Raw genomic sequence first — 18,807 nt, forward strand, 5'->3', positions numbered from 1 at the left:
TGTAAGCTATTGAATATTACTGGTGTTTTAAGCATTGAAAAACCGCACTCTTTCTTCGACCGAGACAGGCGGTAAATCGGTTTGTAACTTTTCATCCGATTGCCCCTACTATGAACGCTGCCCTGAGCGGGCACCATCCAAAAAAGAAAAAAAAACGCCAAAATATCGGACTGAAGAGTGTTTACCCTAACAAATAAATATCGATTCTGAGGGATGGGCGCAAGCCTCAATTTGACACCACTACGTTACGCCCCCTCTAATGTCAAACCCTCGATCAGTCCCCGTTTATTGTGTTTTATGTAGCTTAACGCCACAGCTCCATGCTACCGGAAGTTCTGGTGAAGGTCACGTATCTGTCGCCAAAGAAAACACTCAATCTGGTGATGTAAGTTCACCCGCGTGTAGGCTTAGAAAGCATGTTTCAAAATGGCGAGAGGTTTCTGGTGACCCGTTTATAATAGGTGTTGTAGAATGTGGGTATAAATTACCATTTAAAACATTTCCTAAAACGGTGGAAATAAAAAAAGGTCTGCTCTTGAAAAATAGGATTTTGTAAATATATCAAAGTCATTAAATATCTCCAGGTGTGTTGCTTATCTCATTATATGTACTCAAAAGGATTTTAATCAACATTTTAGAAACAAACAATGAGTCAGACGCCTGTGCCGGAAATGGGTAGATTACCACTGGGAGTGGGTACAGATTTGTTCACTGAGTTTGGTTGCAAGTCGCTTCCAGAAGCGAATGGACTGCAATTCCCTGAAGACAGTATATAGGGTTTTGCTCTCTGATGCGAGCAAGTTAAATGGTTCAGATTTAAGTGAATATTTGATTAGTAGATCGCTCCCGGAAGTGAGTTGTTTAATGAATAATCAAAGTAGACAGTTTGGTAATTTAAAGCTTTATCGTATAATGAATTTAACTGTATCGGGTAGTTGTCAGAGCCAGAACGACAAAAAAGTTATACTAGGAGAAAAATCGAAGCAGTTTGGCGGGTCATGGTCAGCCAAGTAGATTTTAAAAGATAAAAGATTCAGTAGCGATAAAAGAGTATTTGATCTTTTTATATTTAGGCATTTTACGGCTATGTGGGAAAAATTGTATTTCAATTGTACCGGAATGGATTTCGACATTAGATAATTATCAAGCAGATTTTTGAGTAGTTGCGGAGATTGCGACGAGTTGTTTGCATCAGCAAGTTGGTTCACATATTTTAACACACTATTGGGAGAGGTTTGCTTCGTCTTATAGTAAAAGTTGATAGTTAGATGTATCTAAATGCTCGAGGAAGAGCAAACTGGTAGTACCGTATGGGTGTTAGCGCCGTATTGGCCTTGTTTTTTGCACGACGAAGGGAATTTGAAAAAATATGTACAAGGGTATACAATTTTGCCGAAACAAGGTGCTATTTGTACCGGGAAAGGTTATAATGGTATGTTAAGTAAAGATCTGTTTCATTTTCATTTTGATAACATTTAACGTTAAATTTGTATAACATGTTTTGTCTTGGGTCAGAGAACTAATGTGCGTTGTTTTAACAGGTCCTGGCCAAAAATCCACCATTCAACAGAAGATGTAGGAGGCTGGCATTAACATTCATCATTAAGATATATTAGTTAGAGAATGGTCATGTGTTACAGTCAAGGGCACCTTCTCACAACGGACACGTATACCGGTTGTTTAAATAGTTTTGTTAAATACTGTGTTTAATTGAATTTACAATACCGGCCAGCCAGTGCCATGACAGTTGCAATGTATATAACTCGTTTGCTCGATAGCGGGAAGTCGTAGTGTCATATCGTCAGCTATTTACGCTAACAAATTAGAGGCTAGAAGATCCCAGAGTTAACAGATCTGTGAAGTATTTGTGTGATGAAGCAAAAAAAAATAGCGATCAAAACCTTAAGAGAAAAAAGACTGTCTATTCACATATGCTGATTGATGTGTGTTCTTTATTTGTGTATACCTAAAAACTAGAAAGATGAAAAAAGGGGGTCACAAAAATGTAATTGCATTACCTGCCGTAACTTAGTTAATTTTCTATAAACTAGTCCCGGCAGTGCAAACGAAGTTGCTTGCATTTGGTTGGGTGTGTTGAGACATATTGTTCTCCGTATTACACCGTATAGCGAAGAATAATTGTCTCAAAATAGCCTGACCAAAACTGGCTTGGTCACTATGTGTAGGGGGTGTCGTTTAAGCGCGGAAAAGAGACGTGGTTCAGTGGTATTTGGTGATAAGAGAGTTCTGGCCTGGACGGCCAGTATCACAGAGATTACTATCGATCTTATCTTTGAACAAATCCATGTTGTTGTGATTTATATTCAGATACATGTGTTTTCTGATAAGGTTTTGACGTGCTCAGTTTGGGGAGATTAATGTACGTATAAATGTATGTTTAGAATGGAAGATATTTATACTGAAATATGTAAAATGGTGGTAAGGCCTTATATAAATGCCGATAGATTAATATGTATTTATATATTGAACAAGGTTAGGTAGAACGAAATCAGTCTAAGGCGAACTAGTATGGACGCAGGGGAAAGCAAACACGTTGAAACACGTTGATTGAATGAAAAAAACAAAATACCATAAAAAGTGTCATAAACTGTTAGTATATATATATATATATATATATATATATATATATATATATATATATATATATATATATATAAATACATGTATTTTTTCCTAAGGATAGATTCTTATTGTGTTGTGTCACCTGTATGACCTTGCATCTGTTGTTACTCAAATAAACTCGTCCGGTCAGCGCAAACGGAGTTGCTTGTGTTTGTTAAGGGTGTGTTGAAACCTACTTTACGTGATAGCCAAATACATTCTTCTTTTTCGGTATCAAAATATTAACACATTTCTATATCAACGGAGCCTCATTACCCAAAGAATTCTGAAAGTCGACTTAAAGTTGGCAGGGTTATAGAAATTTAGTATGTATTGCAACAGGCGATCAATTAAAGTGGTAATGAGGAATTGATATATACTATTTAACAGCACATACAGCAGTGAGTCATACTTAGTAACAATGAGTCTGGGATTAATTTGTAAATAGTATAGAATTTCTTTACATGAAACAAAAGAACACTGTTACAGCAAAATAAATAAAAAATCTTTTTATTTCTCCCAAGGGTCAAAGACTGGTGTCCGGTCACTGCAAACATTTTAGAGGATGGCCCAATGAAATATAAAATACAATACAACTGTTTTCCATAAACATTTAATGTCTTTTTATAAACACTTCATGTTGATGACACATAAAACTTGATAATAGCATATCCTTTTATTTGCTTCTCTATTGTATCTATGAAATGTGATTAAAATTATGATCAAGCACCTACTGTTTAAAACAATATGTTAAAACCAGATTGCTACACGGATGATCTTTGTAAGACACACAAACATAGATTAGAAAGATAGCAAGAGAAAGAACCTGTAAAAGAGATAAAATTGAAATATACGGAGCTATGTACATAATGATGACACACTAGAAATGTCACTCACAGTTAAGTGGAGAATGTTCATTAAAATACAACACATACATGCCATATCCCCCGGTGGGGGAAAAAATCCCCCTGAATTTCGACCCATCCCCTGGTCCCCTGCTGGGGGATCCATATCCACTGGAATATTTTATTATTTTTTTTCAAAACTTGCTTAAGGTTGGCAGTAGAAAGCATCAATAATATTATGAGTGTGAAATTCCATGAAGGACCATGATGACTAAGTCCAAAAATTATTGTTATTTGAGTGTATTTCTGTATTAATTCTTATATTATAAATGCAGATATTGCGCAAATTTTCGTCGCGTAAAAATCCCCTGGTGCAATATCAAAATCCCCTGGAATTCAGACCAAAATCCCCTGGGAAGCCTCTCAGAAATATGGCATGTATGACAACATGAGAGGTGGAACACTATTTGTACTTATACTTGTGGAGCCACTACTTGTACAGGTCTGTGTATGTGGCAACTACTTGTACAGGTCTGTGTAAATACACAGACCTGTACAAGTAGTTCACAAATACACAGACCTGTACAAGCAGTTGCCACATACACAGACCTGTAAAAGTACTTGACACATACACAGACCTGTTCAAGTAGTTGCCACATACACAGACCTGTTCAAGTAGTTGCCACATACACAGACCTGTACAAGTAGTTGCCACATACACAGACCTGTACAAGTAGTTGCCACAAACACAGACCTGTACAAGTACTTGACACATACACAGACCTGTTCAAGTAGTTCACACATTCACAGACCTATACAAGTAGTTCACACATCAAAGACATGTACAAGTAGTGCTTCACAACTTCTCTATTATTAATTTGTATAATATAGTTGTAATTCAAAGAATGACATTGAACATGCACTTTAGGTAGAAATTGTTCACGAGAGCTCTGCATATATATGGCAACGGTCGAACACTGCCATACATGTAATCCATGTGAATGTCCAAAGATTTCAAAGAAATGTCAAGCATTTAACAATTTTGCACATTGCCAACGCCACTGTCGAACTCAGTTTGTAACAATACAATTCTCGACTTTTCCAATTGAAAATCACACAAACGAAGAGCATATCAAGTAGAATACAACAAGTTGAAACTTGCCCCAAAACGGGAGCAATTTACAGCCAGTAAATAGACACACATATATAAAGGCGGTACAGGGTTGTACACTAGTTGTTCCTATAAAGCTTACAAACCAGATTATGCAAAGAATGTTTGGGGTATTACTTCTGCTATATCATTACCAGACTACTTGTACAAAATAAATAGAGGATTTTGTTAAGTTTAAGTAATTATTTAATGACCTTTTATATTAAACAACTGCAATTACAATGACATCAACTTTAAAAAATGGTTATTACAAAAAAAATTAAGACAGGGTCAACAACAAAACATTTTATTTTTTGTGAGTGGATACCATTACATTCTATATTTAATAACAAATATAAAATTACTAAAACACATATTACATTGCACTACATTTTTCCTTGCTTTACAAGTATTAACAAATCAAAATATTGCAATTTATAATGAAATAAATATGGTAAACATCATAAGCAAATGCCCACTAGCTTAAATATAACTTGCATGACTACAAGAACAACTTTGCCCAAAAATGAAAATTATTAAACCTAAGTTAACAATAAAATACATAAATAAGCTTCAGGTATCAATTTTATACCAAGATATATGTGGATACATGTCCAATAATGATCATTCCTCTGTAATTGTACTGCTTTTAAAATATTAAAACACTATAATGTTTATAATTGTTCTATATACAAATACAAATAAAAATATCCCTTGAAAGCATTTTCATTTTTGAGAGCACAAAATGCAAATATTTTCCTAGAAAATAAAAGCCACATCCATGTCTCAAGTCTACTGCCCAATTGATAAGGTCATAAGTTAAATGAGATTTATTTGATCACTCAGCATTTATGATTTCTTGCAAACAGTCTGAAGGTACACACATAGTAAATGAAGGCACAATGTCTTCACAGTTTAGTTTGTGATATTCTGGCTGTTTCTATGATTTCTAACCATGAATTGATGTAGCAAGTGCTTTCTCACAAGTGAAGTTTATGGTTGTGGACACAATCGCTTGATTCCAGTAGTGTATCATTCAGTCTATGTTGTAAATGTTTCATATATCAACGAAGCAAGTGTTATTTCAGCTACGACAGTATATTAAGTTGTGTTTGATTCAAAAACAAAACAAATTATTTTTGCCAAAGCATAATATATATGGTATTTGATGGTTTATGTTCATAATGTTTGCATTCCATGTTGGTTGTTCTATGGATGCCACTCTGACACTGTGTAGCATAAATGTTTGCCTGGAATTTAATCGCTATGTAAAAATCACAATCTGTGATGGTCGTTTTATGGATGCCACTTTGCCACCGTGTACTATCAATGAATTCATGGCATTCCCACGCTGTTGTCTATTCACAGTCTATGATGGTCCATGCTTTTTATCGGACTCTGTCCTTGGGGAGCTAAAGAGCTGCGGCAGAAAGGCCTCACTGTCGGTTTCAGGCCCCCCTGAAATACAACAACATTATCATTATAAAAACTTTAATACTATTAATAGAACAAAAAATTCTTGAGTGGATACACATACTTGACTGTTATTTTTAGTAAAACAAATGGTAACATTGAACAGCTACATAACAAGATTGATGGTATTTGTAAGACAGCCATGCAGGTCTATTCTAGCATTCAGACTCTAAGGTGTGGAAAGTTCTTTCTTTTTAATTCAAGTCTTTTTAATTCAACTGGTATTGTGATTGACATTGATGTCACTGTCAGCATCATCATTATCTCTGATTAATATTAAAACAATTCCGAGATATTCCAATGACACTTAGTATACATGTTGCCCGAGACAATATATACACTGTAGCAATACCATTAACTCTGGCTTGCATAATTGTTCTGAAATGCTCCTTCTTGACCCCCTCCCCCCTTGAAAAAATGCTTGTGTTGCCCATGTCTTCATAGGTTTCAACAGAAATACACTTTTAACACATGGTTTGCACCGAAAAAACAATAATTTTAACCTAAACAATCTCGCTTTACATTGTCAATCAATTTGTGATACTGTAACAGAGAGAGTATAAGGCCACAATGTTTTATCTTTATGTTTAGCTTCAATCCTTTTTTTTTTAAATCTAGCATAGAGATATTAAACAAAACAGTTGTTAAAAAACAGCTTTGATAATACATTGCATCAGTTAGCAAAAATATGTATCAAAAATTATTTTTGTTCATGAAAAAACTGTTCAGTTTCTTTTGAAATACCTTGAAACGAATGTGAGCATTGACAAGTAACATGAAATAAAAAAGAATGGCATAACCAAAACCTGGTGGGAACTCGCTGCAATGTAACTTGTATTAATCTTATTATCATGCAACAACATTCATGCAAACATCAAGTGTAAGTAAAATATTGTATTAGTTTTAACTTAAAACAGTTTGTATGAATGTGTATTGTGTGTGCAAATCTTATCATTAAACCTCAAAGCTGTTTGGGTGTAACCTGCAGCTGGTATAAGTATTCTAGGAACTGTCTAGGTTATTTTATGCAGACAAAGACCCACCTGCTACAATAGTTATTTTCAAAATGTAAACATATAAAACAGACAACTGCAAAACTATTCACTATCAACAAGTGGTAAATTGGGTTAGCATTGTTAAAATTCTTAATATTTTGAAGAATAAAAAGTTACATCATTATCAAAAGGGAAACATGCCAAAATTATTTTTTCTGGGAAAAAGTTGCCAAACAAATAGTTTCTTACATTTGGTGGTGTTCTAGAATCTTTTAACTTTGAGAGGTGAAGGGGTTTTCAGTTTCGTTGAGTGTAGATTATCTGGTACCTGTAACTACAGTAAGAATGGTCTATTCAGAATTCTGTTACACCAAGATCAATATATGTATGAATTTACAGCTTTTTATTCTTCAAAATGTATTTTATTAAAATAGATTTATGGGTATAGAGACATTTCTGGATAACCCCGGCTCTGCCATTGGACAAATTAATGGCATATAATCTTATTTCCTTTGCTAGCAAATTGATCTAAGCAAACATTTGAAGAGTACTGTGTCATGAGTTTGAGATGCACTTAAACCACAACCATTTGTCAGTCAATTAATGGTATGTTTGTACTGCTAACAGAATACTACTTTTGGTATAGAGGATGGAGTCATCATAATCAACAAAATATATCGAGGTCTCAGTAAAAAAGCTTTCTAAACGATTTTTTTTTTAATTATTCAGTAACCTTACAAATAATTATCAGGAATGAAAACAAAATATTAAAAATCGGTAAATATTTTACCAAAGTGTTATGCGGTCTAAAAACGCATGTTTTCTAGCACTTAAAACGTAAAACAACAATGTGAACAATGGAGACCTATTGGTAAAGAAAAGAAATGCAAGTTGAAGGCTTGATGTACCAACAGAGTACAGGAGAACACAGGTTTTGAGTTCTTTCATTCAGACAGACGTTCAGAGACATACATATGAGCCATTAGAGACATTAGGAATTTATAAAAAAAAAACACACACTTGCACATTCTTGAAAATAACTTCCTTGTAAATTTGTTTTTTGGCAAGTAGCACATTTCAAAATCCCTGATAACTATAGTGTCTTAATGTATAAAACAAGAATATTGCAAGTCGAGATCAGGGCTAATCTGCTATTCTTAGTTAATAAAGGGGCATAACTTGACCATTGTTAAAGCCAGAGTGATCACTCTTGATACCCAAGTTTTCTGTGTTTAAACGAAAGGACATCTCAATTATTTTTTTCTTTAGAAAACACATGTTGAAGACACTGAGGCTATTGTAAAACCAAACGACCAAATAAGAACAAAGAAAGATGAGCAAGTGCAGAGACAATCACATAAGCACATAAACAAGACATACTACAAAGACAAGCACAGACAATCAAGTGTACAATATACACACAGCAAACTCCTGATAAGATCCAGTAGAAGCAAGAGTTCCGTTCCCACCAGGTTCAACAGAGCTGATGGTGGTCTGTGAGAACACGTGGCTCTCGTTCGTACCATCATTGCGATCACCCAACACCTTCCGAGCTAGCCGGTTTGAACGTCTACGATTTCTGCTACCAGGGGCCTGGAAATTGATTTGTTTTATGTGATTCAGGATCTTATTTTACTTCAGAAATAAATGCTTGGATCATATAATTAAAGAAATAATGCCAACAAAATGTAGTCTCTTATTAAAAGTTTGTTTGGCATTTCCTGACCCACTACTCAAATATTCGTAAGCCTCTATCTTTTATTTATTTGACCTCGGGACAAATAAACATAACAAGATTTTGTCTGATATATGTCAAAGTAGAAGGCAACAAAGGAACATTAATACAAAGTACATCAAGTCACACCTTCAAAAAAATATTATGTATAGAAATCCTTGCATACAAGTACAAGTTTACCAGTTTGCTTGTTGAAGCCATCCTGTTAGAGTGGGGACCAGTGTTGGTTCCCATCTTCCTGTAGGGCGAGTGATAAACTGTTGACTGCTGCAAACGACTCGTCGACCCTGGTGTCTTTGTTGTGTCATTCACCTGTAACAAAAGTACATGTTAAATCAATCATATACATAACTAATTCTTCATAAACTTGGTACATGAAGTAATCAGTTTAAGATTAATCTTTCGACATTTTTTCAGCATTTTTCTGTAATAACTTCCAGAAAAGAAACATTTTAACAACTTTCTTGATACCATAATTTCGACATTTGCTGATAATACATATCATAAATTGCATTTAATAGAAATTATTTGGTATTTAACTTTAGCAAGCCATCCTATGTTCATGTAAAATTCTTTCACTAAAAGATTAAGTGCAGACATCTAAAAGCACAGAGCACAGGCATCGAGCAAAGATTCTCAACTATTTAATTCATAGATATGTTTCCTGATGCTTTTGTTAACTATTGAAGATAAGGCATGCTTAAAATTCAACAGAAAAATTGCAGAACACCATGCCATTTTCAAACTGTAACTTAAGAGCAATCAACTCAAAGGCATTTTCTGCGTTAATATCTTTCAAGGCTTTCATTGAAGAAATTCTCCCCCAAAATATCCTTAAACTTCCACAATGGGCTGGTAGAACAGAAACTTTATTAATTATTATAAAACTTCAAAGTGATTGCTTGGAATTTTAAAATACAAACTAGGTGTCATAATTACTTTTATGGTTAAATATCCACTTGATTTTTAATTAAAATGATCCATGTTTGAATATTCTTGCCGGATTTGGTGCTTTTCAGTTGCAGTTGATATTTTCCATATTCAAGGGACTGCACTTCCTTGTATTCAATACTTTAGGAGAAAAACGTCCATATTAAACTAACTTTCAGTTTAAAATTCTTAATGGAAGCCCTGAAACTTCATATTCTGTTCAGTATAACAGCAATAGCACACTAGGACACCAATCTGCCCTTTTGGGCATTCCCTCCATAAGAAAAGTATATTTTATTTTCTCTATGTAATTTGAAGTTCCCCCCTCTCCAAAAAAAATAAATAAAAAAAAAAATGTTCAGTTGTAAATTAACAGTCATTTTGTAGAATATCATTAACGGTTATAAATTTACAAGTAGAATAATCATTGATTTTAATTTAAGTATTGCTTTGCCATGTCCCCCATTTGCTCGTATTTTGCCTGCCAAATGACTGGACCCTTACCCCCAAAGCAGACTGAGGACCCTGCAAACATTGAACACAACAATTTGACATGTATTAGCAAGAACAGTTGGAGAAGAAAATGTTATGTTGTGAACTGAAAGGGGTAACTAGTGACATGCATTAGAGAATGTACCTTTTGTGTACGTAACCCTTGAGATGAGGCGGAACTCACTGTGCTACAGGTTGTACTGTAGTCTATCTGTTAGTACACAACGTACACACATTCAAGTATCATCCCTGTTTGCATCGTAATTTAAAGCATTTTTACTCGGAAACTTGAGAGAAATTTGGATCTTGAAAAGGAACATAGAAAATGTATCTTGCGTCAATGCCAGTTTCAAGATGTTTCAAGCCAAATACCGGTACTTAAATTGAATGACATTATACCACTACTCAATTCAAAACCAGTAGGAACTATCAGGCAACTGATCTAGTTAATTATCTGACAGTTTCCTTTGCTTTATTTCAATTAAATTTAAATTACTATCAGACTTATTCTACATTCTTTAAGCTGTGATCTTTCCCCATTTACTTAAGTAGCATACACTGTTTCACAACACACATCATACACAATACAATCTGCACAAGTGTAACTAACTATCTGTACCCGCATTGGGCCCTACCTACCTTCCGTTGTTTGGGCGTCTTGGTGGGTGTGTTCGTGGGCTGGAACCTCCTCTTTACAGGAGTACTGGGCTTGCTCCCAAACAACATCTCTTCATTCATCTGTTTAGTCTTTGCCTTTTGCTATGGAGACATAACCAATGTCAAGCTTGTCAAAAATGCATATTTATTAACATCAAGTTGGCATTTTTACTTTTATATATATAAAACAAAAAAGTACTTGCAGCGACTTCTAGTGGAAAGAAAACATTATGATACCAGTGTTTTAAACTCTACATATCTAAACAGTCCATTGCAATCCTCAGAAAAAGCAAAAGATTCTTTGAATGCAACTCTTGGTATGTAATTTCAATTAAAATCTAGCACTCCCAACTACCTTCTCATCTTTCTCCCGTTGTTTCTGTTCTTCATGGTCCTTCCATGTCTTTTCAATGTACGTGATAAAGGGTAGCCCGTTAACAGAGAAGATCCGGCCGTGTTCCTTCTCCCATACAAGTATCTTGTCCTTAACCTCTTGTTCAACCTAGATTGAATTAGATTTTTTTTTAAAACAAGGTTACACTGTATTAAGCAAATAGAAAAGCATTTTGGCTCATTTCTGACTAAGGTATGGGTAAAAATCAAGGAAGTAGCCTCTACTAGATGTGCTTTGATTTCTTAAATAAAATATCTTCAGATGTTCCATTTTTCAGTGATTTATTCCAGCTTCTGTTATGTCTTCATACCACCACACGGTTATATTCACAATACAAACCGGCCCCTGGCAAGAATCAGACATTACATAATTATTTATATCCAACTGTGATCCGATGTAAATAAATAGCACATGTTAACAGCTATTTAGCAATGTGAATCTGTCTAGTACCTATTACCACCTTTTAATGAAATACCAAAACTAGTCGTAGTCAAAAGTTTTTGTAAAAAGTTTGTAAAACCATTCCTTACCTAGTTGAACATTTTAGAATTCCTATGATTTACACACCTATCAAGTTTGGGTTATAAGTTGTTGTTTTATTTAGCATAAGAAAATAGAATAAAATGGGCTAGTACTTGAAAGTCTCATATTCTAACACTGCTTAACTACACTTAATATTCCCTGACCTTGGGCAGTTGTTTCATGAGAGACTTTCTCTCCTTCTCCTCCAGCAGTAGTTTGCCACCTCGGTCACTGAAGAAACGGTTAGGGTCATTGGCTCTCTTCTGTAAAACACAATAAACCACAATTTTTATCTGGAATACTGAACTCATCTACAGTTAAGCAATATTTATTAAAAAATGATACTGAAAAAACAACACAAGAAATATTTTTACCTCAAACTCAATCATCTTATGAAAGAGCGCCTCTCTCTGCTCGACCAACTGTAGGATTCCCTTGTTGTTCTCATAATATTCCTTCACCGTTGCTACCTCACGCTCATGTACTGTCAGTAAGTATTCAGTGTAGTCGCCTGTAATTAGATTGCTACCTGATATTTCTTTCATTGTGCAAAATGCCAAAATAACATAGAAGCTGAGCTCATCATGTTTAACCCAATGAAGGGGGATTATCCGGATAATCGAAACACAGGTTTGTAAGGTTTTGGTCAGTCATTTATGAATGCTAGTCCAAAATTTCATAACTGGAAGAGAATGACCTCACATAAAAAGTAAACCTTTACACTTGCACCACAAGAAGTCAGTCTAGATAATATACATGTGCAATTATATATATAAAACATACTTTACTGTACGTTATATTCTCCAATCAACTATATAATTATTATCTGACAAAGCAGGCTAACAATTTTGTACCACCTATTTTAGTAGCAAAAGCAGTGTGTACCATTATAAATATTGGACAACCTGATCCACATTAAAAATGTTCTAATATACAGAATTCGCAAAACTTGTATGAACCAACGTCCAGTCAGGGAATGGAAATATTTATAAAAATATTATTTTCAGACTGGTAGAATATGGCAGCTGTTTGCAATGTCTACTAGTGCTTATATCAGATAACTACTCACTGTCACTGAAGTGTTTAAACTCTGCCCGCTGTTTGGCGCTGTAGTAACACTTGTTCCACCAGGTCTCGAGCTCGTGACGGATGCCATCCACAAACTTCTGGATATTTGCTAACTTCTGGGCCTCACATCGCTTCACCTCAACTTGCAACTGATGGGAGATACAAGTTAGCAATATTGACAACGCAATGACTATCAAAATAGTTTGTCTAAGTCATCGAAATTAAGATTACATTTAACATGCCTTTGTGAGTACTATATGTTCATATTACCAAAGGGTTTAACTCACATGTCTGATAGTATTAACTTATAACAAGCCCAGGTATTATCCTGATTATTATTTATACCCCGAGTTATTCAATTAATATTTAAGATGGACTAAAATCTGTGGACATTTAAGCAAATTAACAAATATCCTGAAACATACATTTATATAAATCAGAAAGATAAGAATGATACTTTTATCATGGGCCCAGTTTAAAGATATACAGTAGCTGAAGAACTCCTACGGATGAATGACCAATGCACAGTTTTTGGAAAAGACAATCTTATGTTCAAATGAATCATAGTTTATTTATTATGTGATTCTAACCTACAAGCATTAAATAAAAGTATAACAAAACTCGGATTATTTTTACAAGCTCAGATCAAGCGTGCAGGCTTCTGCTTTTTTTGATGACTGTATGTACATACTGCCTGCATAACTGCTGGCTTGAATCCTTCTTTCCCCTCCTCAAACATCTCCTGTTCATGTTTCGGCACCTCCAGTCTTTCCCACAGCATTCTTGCTCGCTCCCACAATCCCTTCACCGTCTCCACTAGACGCACCTTTGTAGACTGCAGCTGAAATATTAGATCAACAAGATGTTATGATAAGGGCTGTTCCAGTTAAACATTTAACCCACGAGGGGAAGCCAATTAATGAGGTAGTATATAGGTGGGTGTCTTTTTTCGCTATTTTGGACCCCACAAGGGTAAATTTGCTTCTGTAAGGGGTAGGCATAATTTAAAAGAGCCTTCCCCCAGGGTTTTTATGTTTAAAAGGGAAAGCCCTAAGTATCATTCCTCTATTCTTAATCATAATTCATTCCTCTATTTTAATCAAAATGCATAGCATGTAGACACATGATTTAGAATAAAGAAATTGATCAAATTTTGGATAATTTGAAATGTTCAACTTCAGTGCTTTTACTGTTCATGCAGTGAAACTGCTTTTAATAGATCATTCCAGTGAAATATCACATGATTTTTATGTATAATCATACACATAATGTTAGTTTATATAATAAATGATGTCCCTGTCATGAGCCGAGGCCTTTTTTAAATCTTACAAAATTTATTTAATAAACTCCAAATGAAATGACCACTCATGTGCAATGATCTATGCATAATCTTGGAGGAGGATTTGTTTTGTTATTGGTCCAAGGTATAATCTAATATTTGATACACATAAGGTTTTATTCAATAGTTGCTTCATGTTGTTTTTGGTTTTGTGACAATGGTTTTGATGAATACCTCGGACAGCAGGGCCTCAAGAGCACTCATGTTGTCGCAGGAGAGGACAAACCGTGACTCATCTTCCACGACCACTTCCTGCTCGAAGGCAGTCTCTGGACTGCGTTCCATCTCCAGCATCAGATCGCTGATATGCTTCTTTCGGTCTATGAATGTGCTGTAGCGCCGAGTCTGGGGAAAAGTTAACAATTAATACACTTTCTTATAAAACATAAATATACAAAAAAAAGTTGTTTAAAGGAGTACAATTGGTGTTTAAACAAAATTATCTTTCAAATCTCTATTTGTCTTCATTTTCAATATTTTTATATTATTTGAAACATCTCATAGCTTAAAAAACCCACTAATATTTAAAAAGACAACTGAGATTTAACACAAAGTCAGTTACCTTCTCCATTGAAAGTTTGTGTATATGTGTTTCTAGTTCCTTCAACTGTTCACCAGTAGGTGTAGACCCAGAGGGGATGTAGTATGGGGTCATACATAAAACGTCACACAAGGCTTGGTCATCTGCACGTAATTTGGCCAGTATTTTTTGCCGTTCTTTCTTCTCGGCTCGAAGACTGTTGGCTTTTGTTCTCAATTCTTTTTCTTTATGTAAGATAGACAGACCAGTTGGAGGCTACAAATAAAAGTTAGATTGAGTAAAAAAAAAAATAAGTTTCACAAATTGAAAAGAAACCAAAAAAATATTCTTAATTGATGCAGTACAAAAGTGAGCTGACTAGAAAAACAATGTGTGTGCACTATATTAGCTGCAGCACTCAATAATCTGTTAATAAGAAAAACAAATAATATTCTCATATTTCTTTCTGCTTGAAAATAACATGTATTTTGTCTAACTTCCTAAAAAACCATTAAGAATCCCAAACACTCGAATTTTATTTGTTTCAGTTGAAATATCCAAAATTCCTAATTTGGGCCGAATCTACCTTGAAATCAGAAACTTGCAGCTCTTTTGACAGCTGGGCCAATTCTTCAGTGAGGTCGGACACTCTTGTTTCAATCTGTTTCTCTAGAACTTCCTCTTCATCAACCATATCATCAAGAAGGCCCTGAAAATGTACATGTATCAAGACAGGTGTAAAATGGGATTCTGCATCTCAGTACAAGCCATACTGGTAAGCTAATAATAAATATTTGCATTTCATTCCACAAGTGGTGCTCTTGTTAAACTATATACCAAGAGCACCACATGTAGAAAGTAACACAAATATAGTGTTACTAAAGTTACAGGCCTTGACATACATGACTTTTTTCCCCAAGTTTCCACCTTACAAATACAACACCACGGCCAACAACAAAAACGAAGACTATAACAATACCTCAATTTTGTTTCTTCAAAAAACAAGTGAAAAATAATGAATATGCATATCAACCATTTCTGAGATATTAAAATATGATAACTCATGCAAGATAAGATTAATTTGAAGTTGGCAAGGCATAAAACAATGGACTCTGGTCAAAAAGGCCAAGGGACTGATCCTGAAAGGCACTCTTTGAAAGCTTATTTTTGTTACAGTAGGTTGGACTTTGATAGGATTTGCGTGTTTCATTAATGAGATGATAATTAATAATCACGATGTCCCATTATTGGTGTTCCGATGCTAGTTTTGTAATTGAAAGGAAGTGTGATCAAGATATATTAATATTATTTATGTGTAACCTCTTAAATGCATTTTTTTTTTACTTTTAAGAGTTCCTCCGTAGATATAAAAAGTCATAGTTTAATGTATTATGAGCACATACATGAGAGCTAGAATAGTATACAAGTTCATCAGGTTACAGGTAGTTTTGTACCTATGATCAATTATAATTGACAATTGATTTCAAAGGCCTACTTTGGCAACAATGGATAGTGAAATTTGAACAATCAATTATAGAAACAAGGAACGTAAGCGCTACAGACTACCAGTAAATTTTTGAAAATGTTTTGGTTCTGGTTAATACTAGTTAATATGGATATGTTAAGAGGTTACAATGTTAAGTTATCTAGTCATATTCTTATCAAGTCTTAAAGTCACTACAGTACCTTATTACAAATTTTCTTTGTAAATATAATGCAACAACAAAACGATTCGTTCTCAATCTCATGTCTGTGGTTTAAAAGTGATTTTTAAAACATGTTCCTGTTTACTTCTTACCATGTAAGAATTTAGTTTTATTAGTTGTCTATTAAAAAAAAAATGTTCTTGTAAAACATATGGAATATTCAACTGCAGCGAACAGAAACTGCATGAAAATTCCATGACCACATAAAAGGTGTTTAAACATTAAAAAATGGCCATATAGTACACTTGTTAAATGCACAAGCCTTTGGAAAGAAATAGATGCAATAGCTCAATAAAATTTCACAGTTTCCAGTCACACAATTTTCTATTTTCACTTTTTAAGCAATCATTTAAAGCATATATATTCAATAACATTTTTGTTAAGGCCTCTGTGAACTTAGTCCAAATAATTGTCATTGACAGAATTTTTTCACGATTTTTGATATGGCAAATTCTTTACGTATCAATTGTTTTGTACAAAAAGTGGGTAGTTATTCTGATCGGGATTTCGGGTTAAAGAATATTGCAACTATAAAATATCGCAAAAACAAGACAAAATACCAGATAATGTTATTTTATATTAGTTCTGTACACAAAATATAAATATCCAACGAATAATTAGAAGTTTGATTGTTTTTTCTTAATTTCATTCTGTCAAAACATGACAATATCTACATGAAGGGCACCTGCAAGACTGCAGATCACAGTTTAACAACCATCGTAAAACTTTGGCTATTGCGATTGTATTCATGAGGTCTATCTTGAAGCTTGTTTGAGGTGGCCGAGTTATTACAATTGGGTCGAGTTGTTCCGCTTGGCATAATTGTTGTCTGTGTCAGTAAAGTTTCTTTTTATTGGAAAGGTAAATCTTGTTTTTTAATGGTTTTAATGCTTGTTTTGTGCGAATTATCTTTGCACCTACATGGTTAAATATGAATATAAACCTTTGTTATCCATTTCAAACATAAAGTACTTCACTTAATACACGTCTGGTCTCCATGGCATATTCATATTGCGACAAAACAGTTAGCCAATTTTGTTCAGCATCATACATATCCCTCACTTATGATTCAGCAAATCAAATAAAATTTTATTTTCAGTCAGTATGACATAACAGGGACATCATTAGCTATGAATAGCTATCGACCAACTAGCAAAAATTATTTAAGTTGTACTAATGAAATCTGCGATCATGTGGATCAAAACCAACCTGGACATGTTTGAGAACGGTTGTACTTCTTTCATCTTGATTTGCCTTGCCTATACCAATCCTGTCCCAAATTTGATAAAGCTTTCCCAAAGCAGACTGGATTGAAGTGAGCAGCTGTTGGTTACTACAAAACAAATGTTAAAAAAAATTGTTAATGTCACATATTTTCGTGGTATCCCATAATACGCCCACAATAATTAGGATTTCAGGATTATTTACAATGAATTATTTCAAATTATAATCACTTAGCGTATAGAATGTCCGATTAATACAAATTTGGAGATATTTACTACTGACTTTTGAAATAGCAAATTTGATTTTTTTAAACTTTCCAGGCATTAATATTATTCAATTATGAATTTATAATCATAAATGTTAAAAGTCTGAATAATCTGCATAAAAGTAAATAAAAAAATACTTACCCGGATTCCATTTTATATATAACAACTAAAAATTGGATTATGTTTTTATTTCTTTCATTTCAAACGTCGCGCATATTTCTGTATTTTAATTGGCTGTTGAGTCTACTTCCGGTCACGATTCTATAAAACTCAACCCGTACTTTACAGGCTACACATAACCATTCATATAAACTCACTGCAAGTGTTACTTCCCTTCACACGGTCACTGCAATAACATGTCAGGATAAATATAACGATAAGGTTCGTAGGAGTTTTTTAGAAAACAGCTTTAATTCTACCCTTTGTTGTTACTTATATTACAAAGGTTATTATGACTTTAAACAACATAAGTGTTTATAAGTTAAAACATTTATATTTTAAAACGATTGTGAAAAAAGTTATTACAACATAACTTTCATTGGCATGATGTTACGCAAGAGTATGTTCTTGTGATGTGTGTGTGTGTGTGGGGGGGGGGGGGGGGGGGGACCGGAATACCCCGGAGGAAACCTGCTGGTCAGGCTTGGTTACCACAAACCATTCTCACATGCGCCCAGGGCAGGAATCAAAACAGGGACAGATAGGTGAGAAGCAATTGCCCAATCAACTCGGACATTACGGTCCATGGACATTACGGACCAGATTTAGGGACATTACGGACCAGATTTTGGGACATTACTGACCATCTTCAGAATTTACGGACCATGATTTATAATGTTAACATTTTTTATAAACAATTATAAATGACA

General features: G+C 34.3%; 1 protein-coding gene across 5 annotated transcripts; it reads right to left on the reverse strand.

Moving 5' to 3' along the window:
- Positions 1–3,025: 3,025 nt before the first annotated feature.
- LOC128212474 (protein regulator of cytokinesis 1-like) lies at positions 3,026–18,190 on the reverse strand. 5 transcript variants are annotated; one of them, XR_008257462.1, is made up of 16 exons: positions 18,080–18,190; positions 17,658–17,781; positions 15,329–15,451; positions 14,785–15,018; positions 14,397–14,567; positions 13,575–13,724; positions 12,885–13,032; positions 12,190–12,326; positions 11,980–12,078; positions 11,255–11,401; positions 10,882–11,001; positions 10,388–10,453; positions 9,001–9,132; positions 8,609–8,678; positions 7,335–7,419; positions 3,026–6,075 (listed from the first exon to the last, which is right to left on the reverse strand). XR_008257462.1 is itself a non-coding variant. In XM_052917952.1 (16 exons), the coding sequence occupies exons 1-15, from the start codon at positions 18,088–18,090 to the stop codon at positions 7,348–7,350; spliced, it is 1,905 nt and encodes a 634-aa protein (XP_052773912.1). In that variant the 5' UTR covers positions 18,091–18,190; the 3' UTR covers positions 3,026–6,075; positions 7,335–7,347. The 5 variants fall into 5 exon arrangements, 4 of the variants coding, with proteins under 4 accessions (XP_052773912.1, XP_052773915.1, XP_052773911.1 ...); XM_052917952.1 differs by having other exon boundaries at positions 8,508–8,678; XM_052917955.1 differs by lacking the exon at positions 7,335–7,419.
- Positions 18,191–18,807: the final 617 nt, after the last annotated feature.

Source organism: Mya arenaria, chromosome 12 (genome assembly GCF_026914265.1).
Source record: "Mya arenaria isolate MELC-2E11 chromosome 12, ASM2691426v1".
NCBI lineage: Eukaryota > Metazoa > Mollusca > Bivalvia > Myida > Myidae > Mya > Mya arenaria.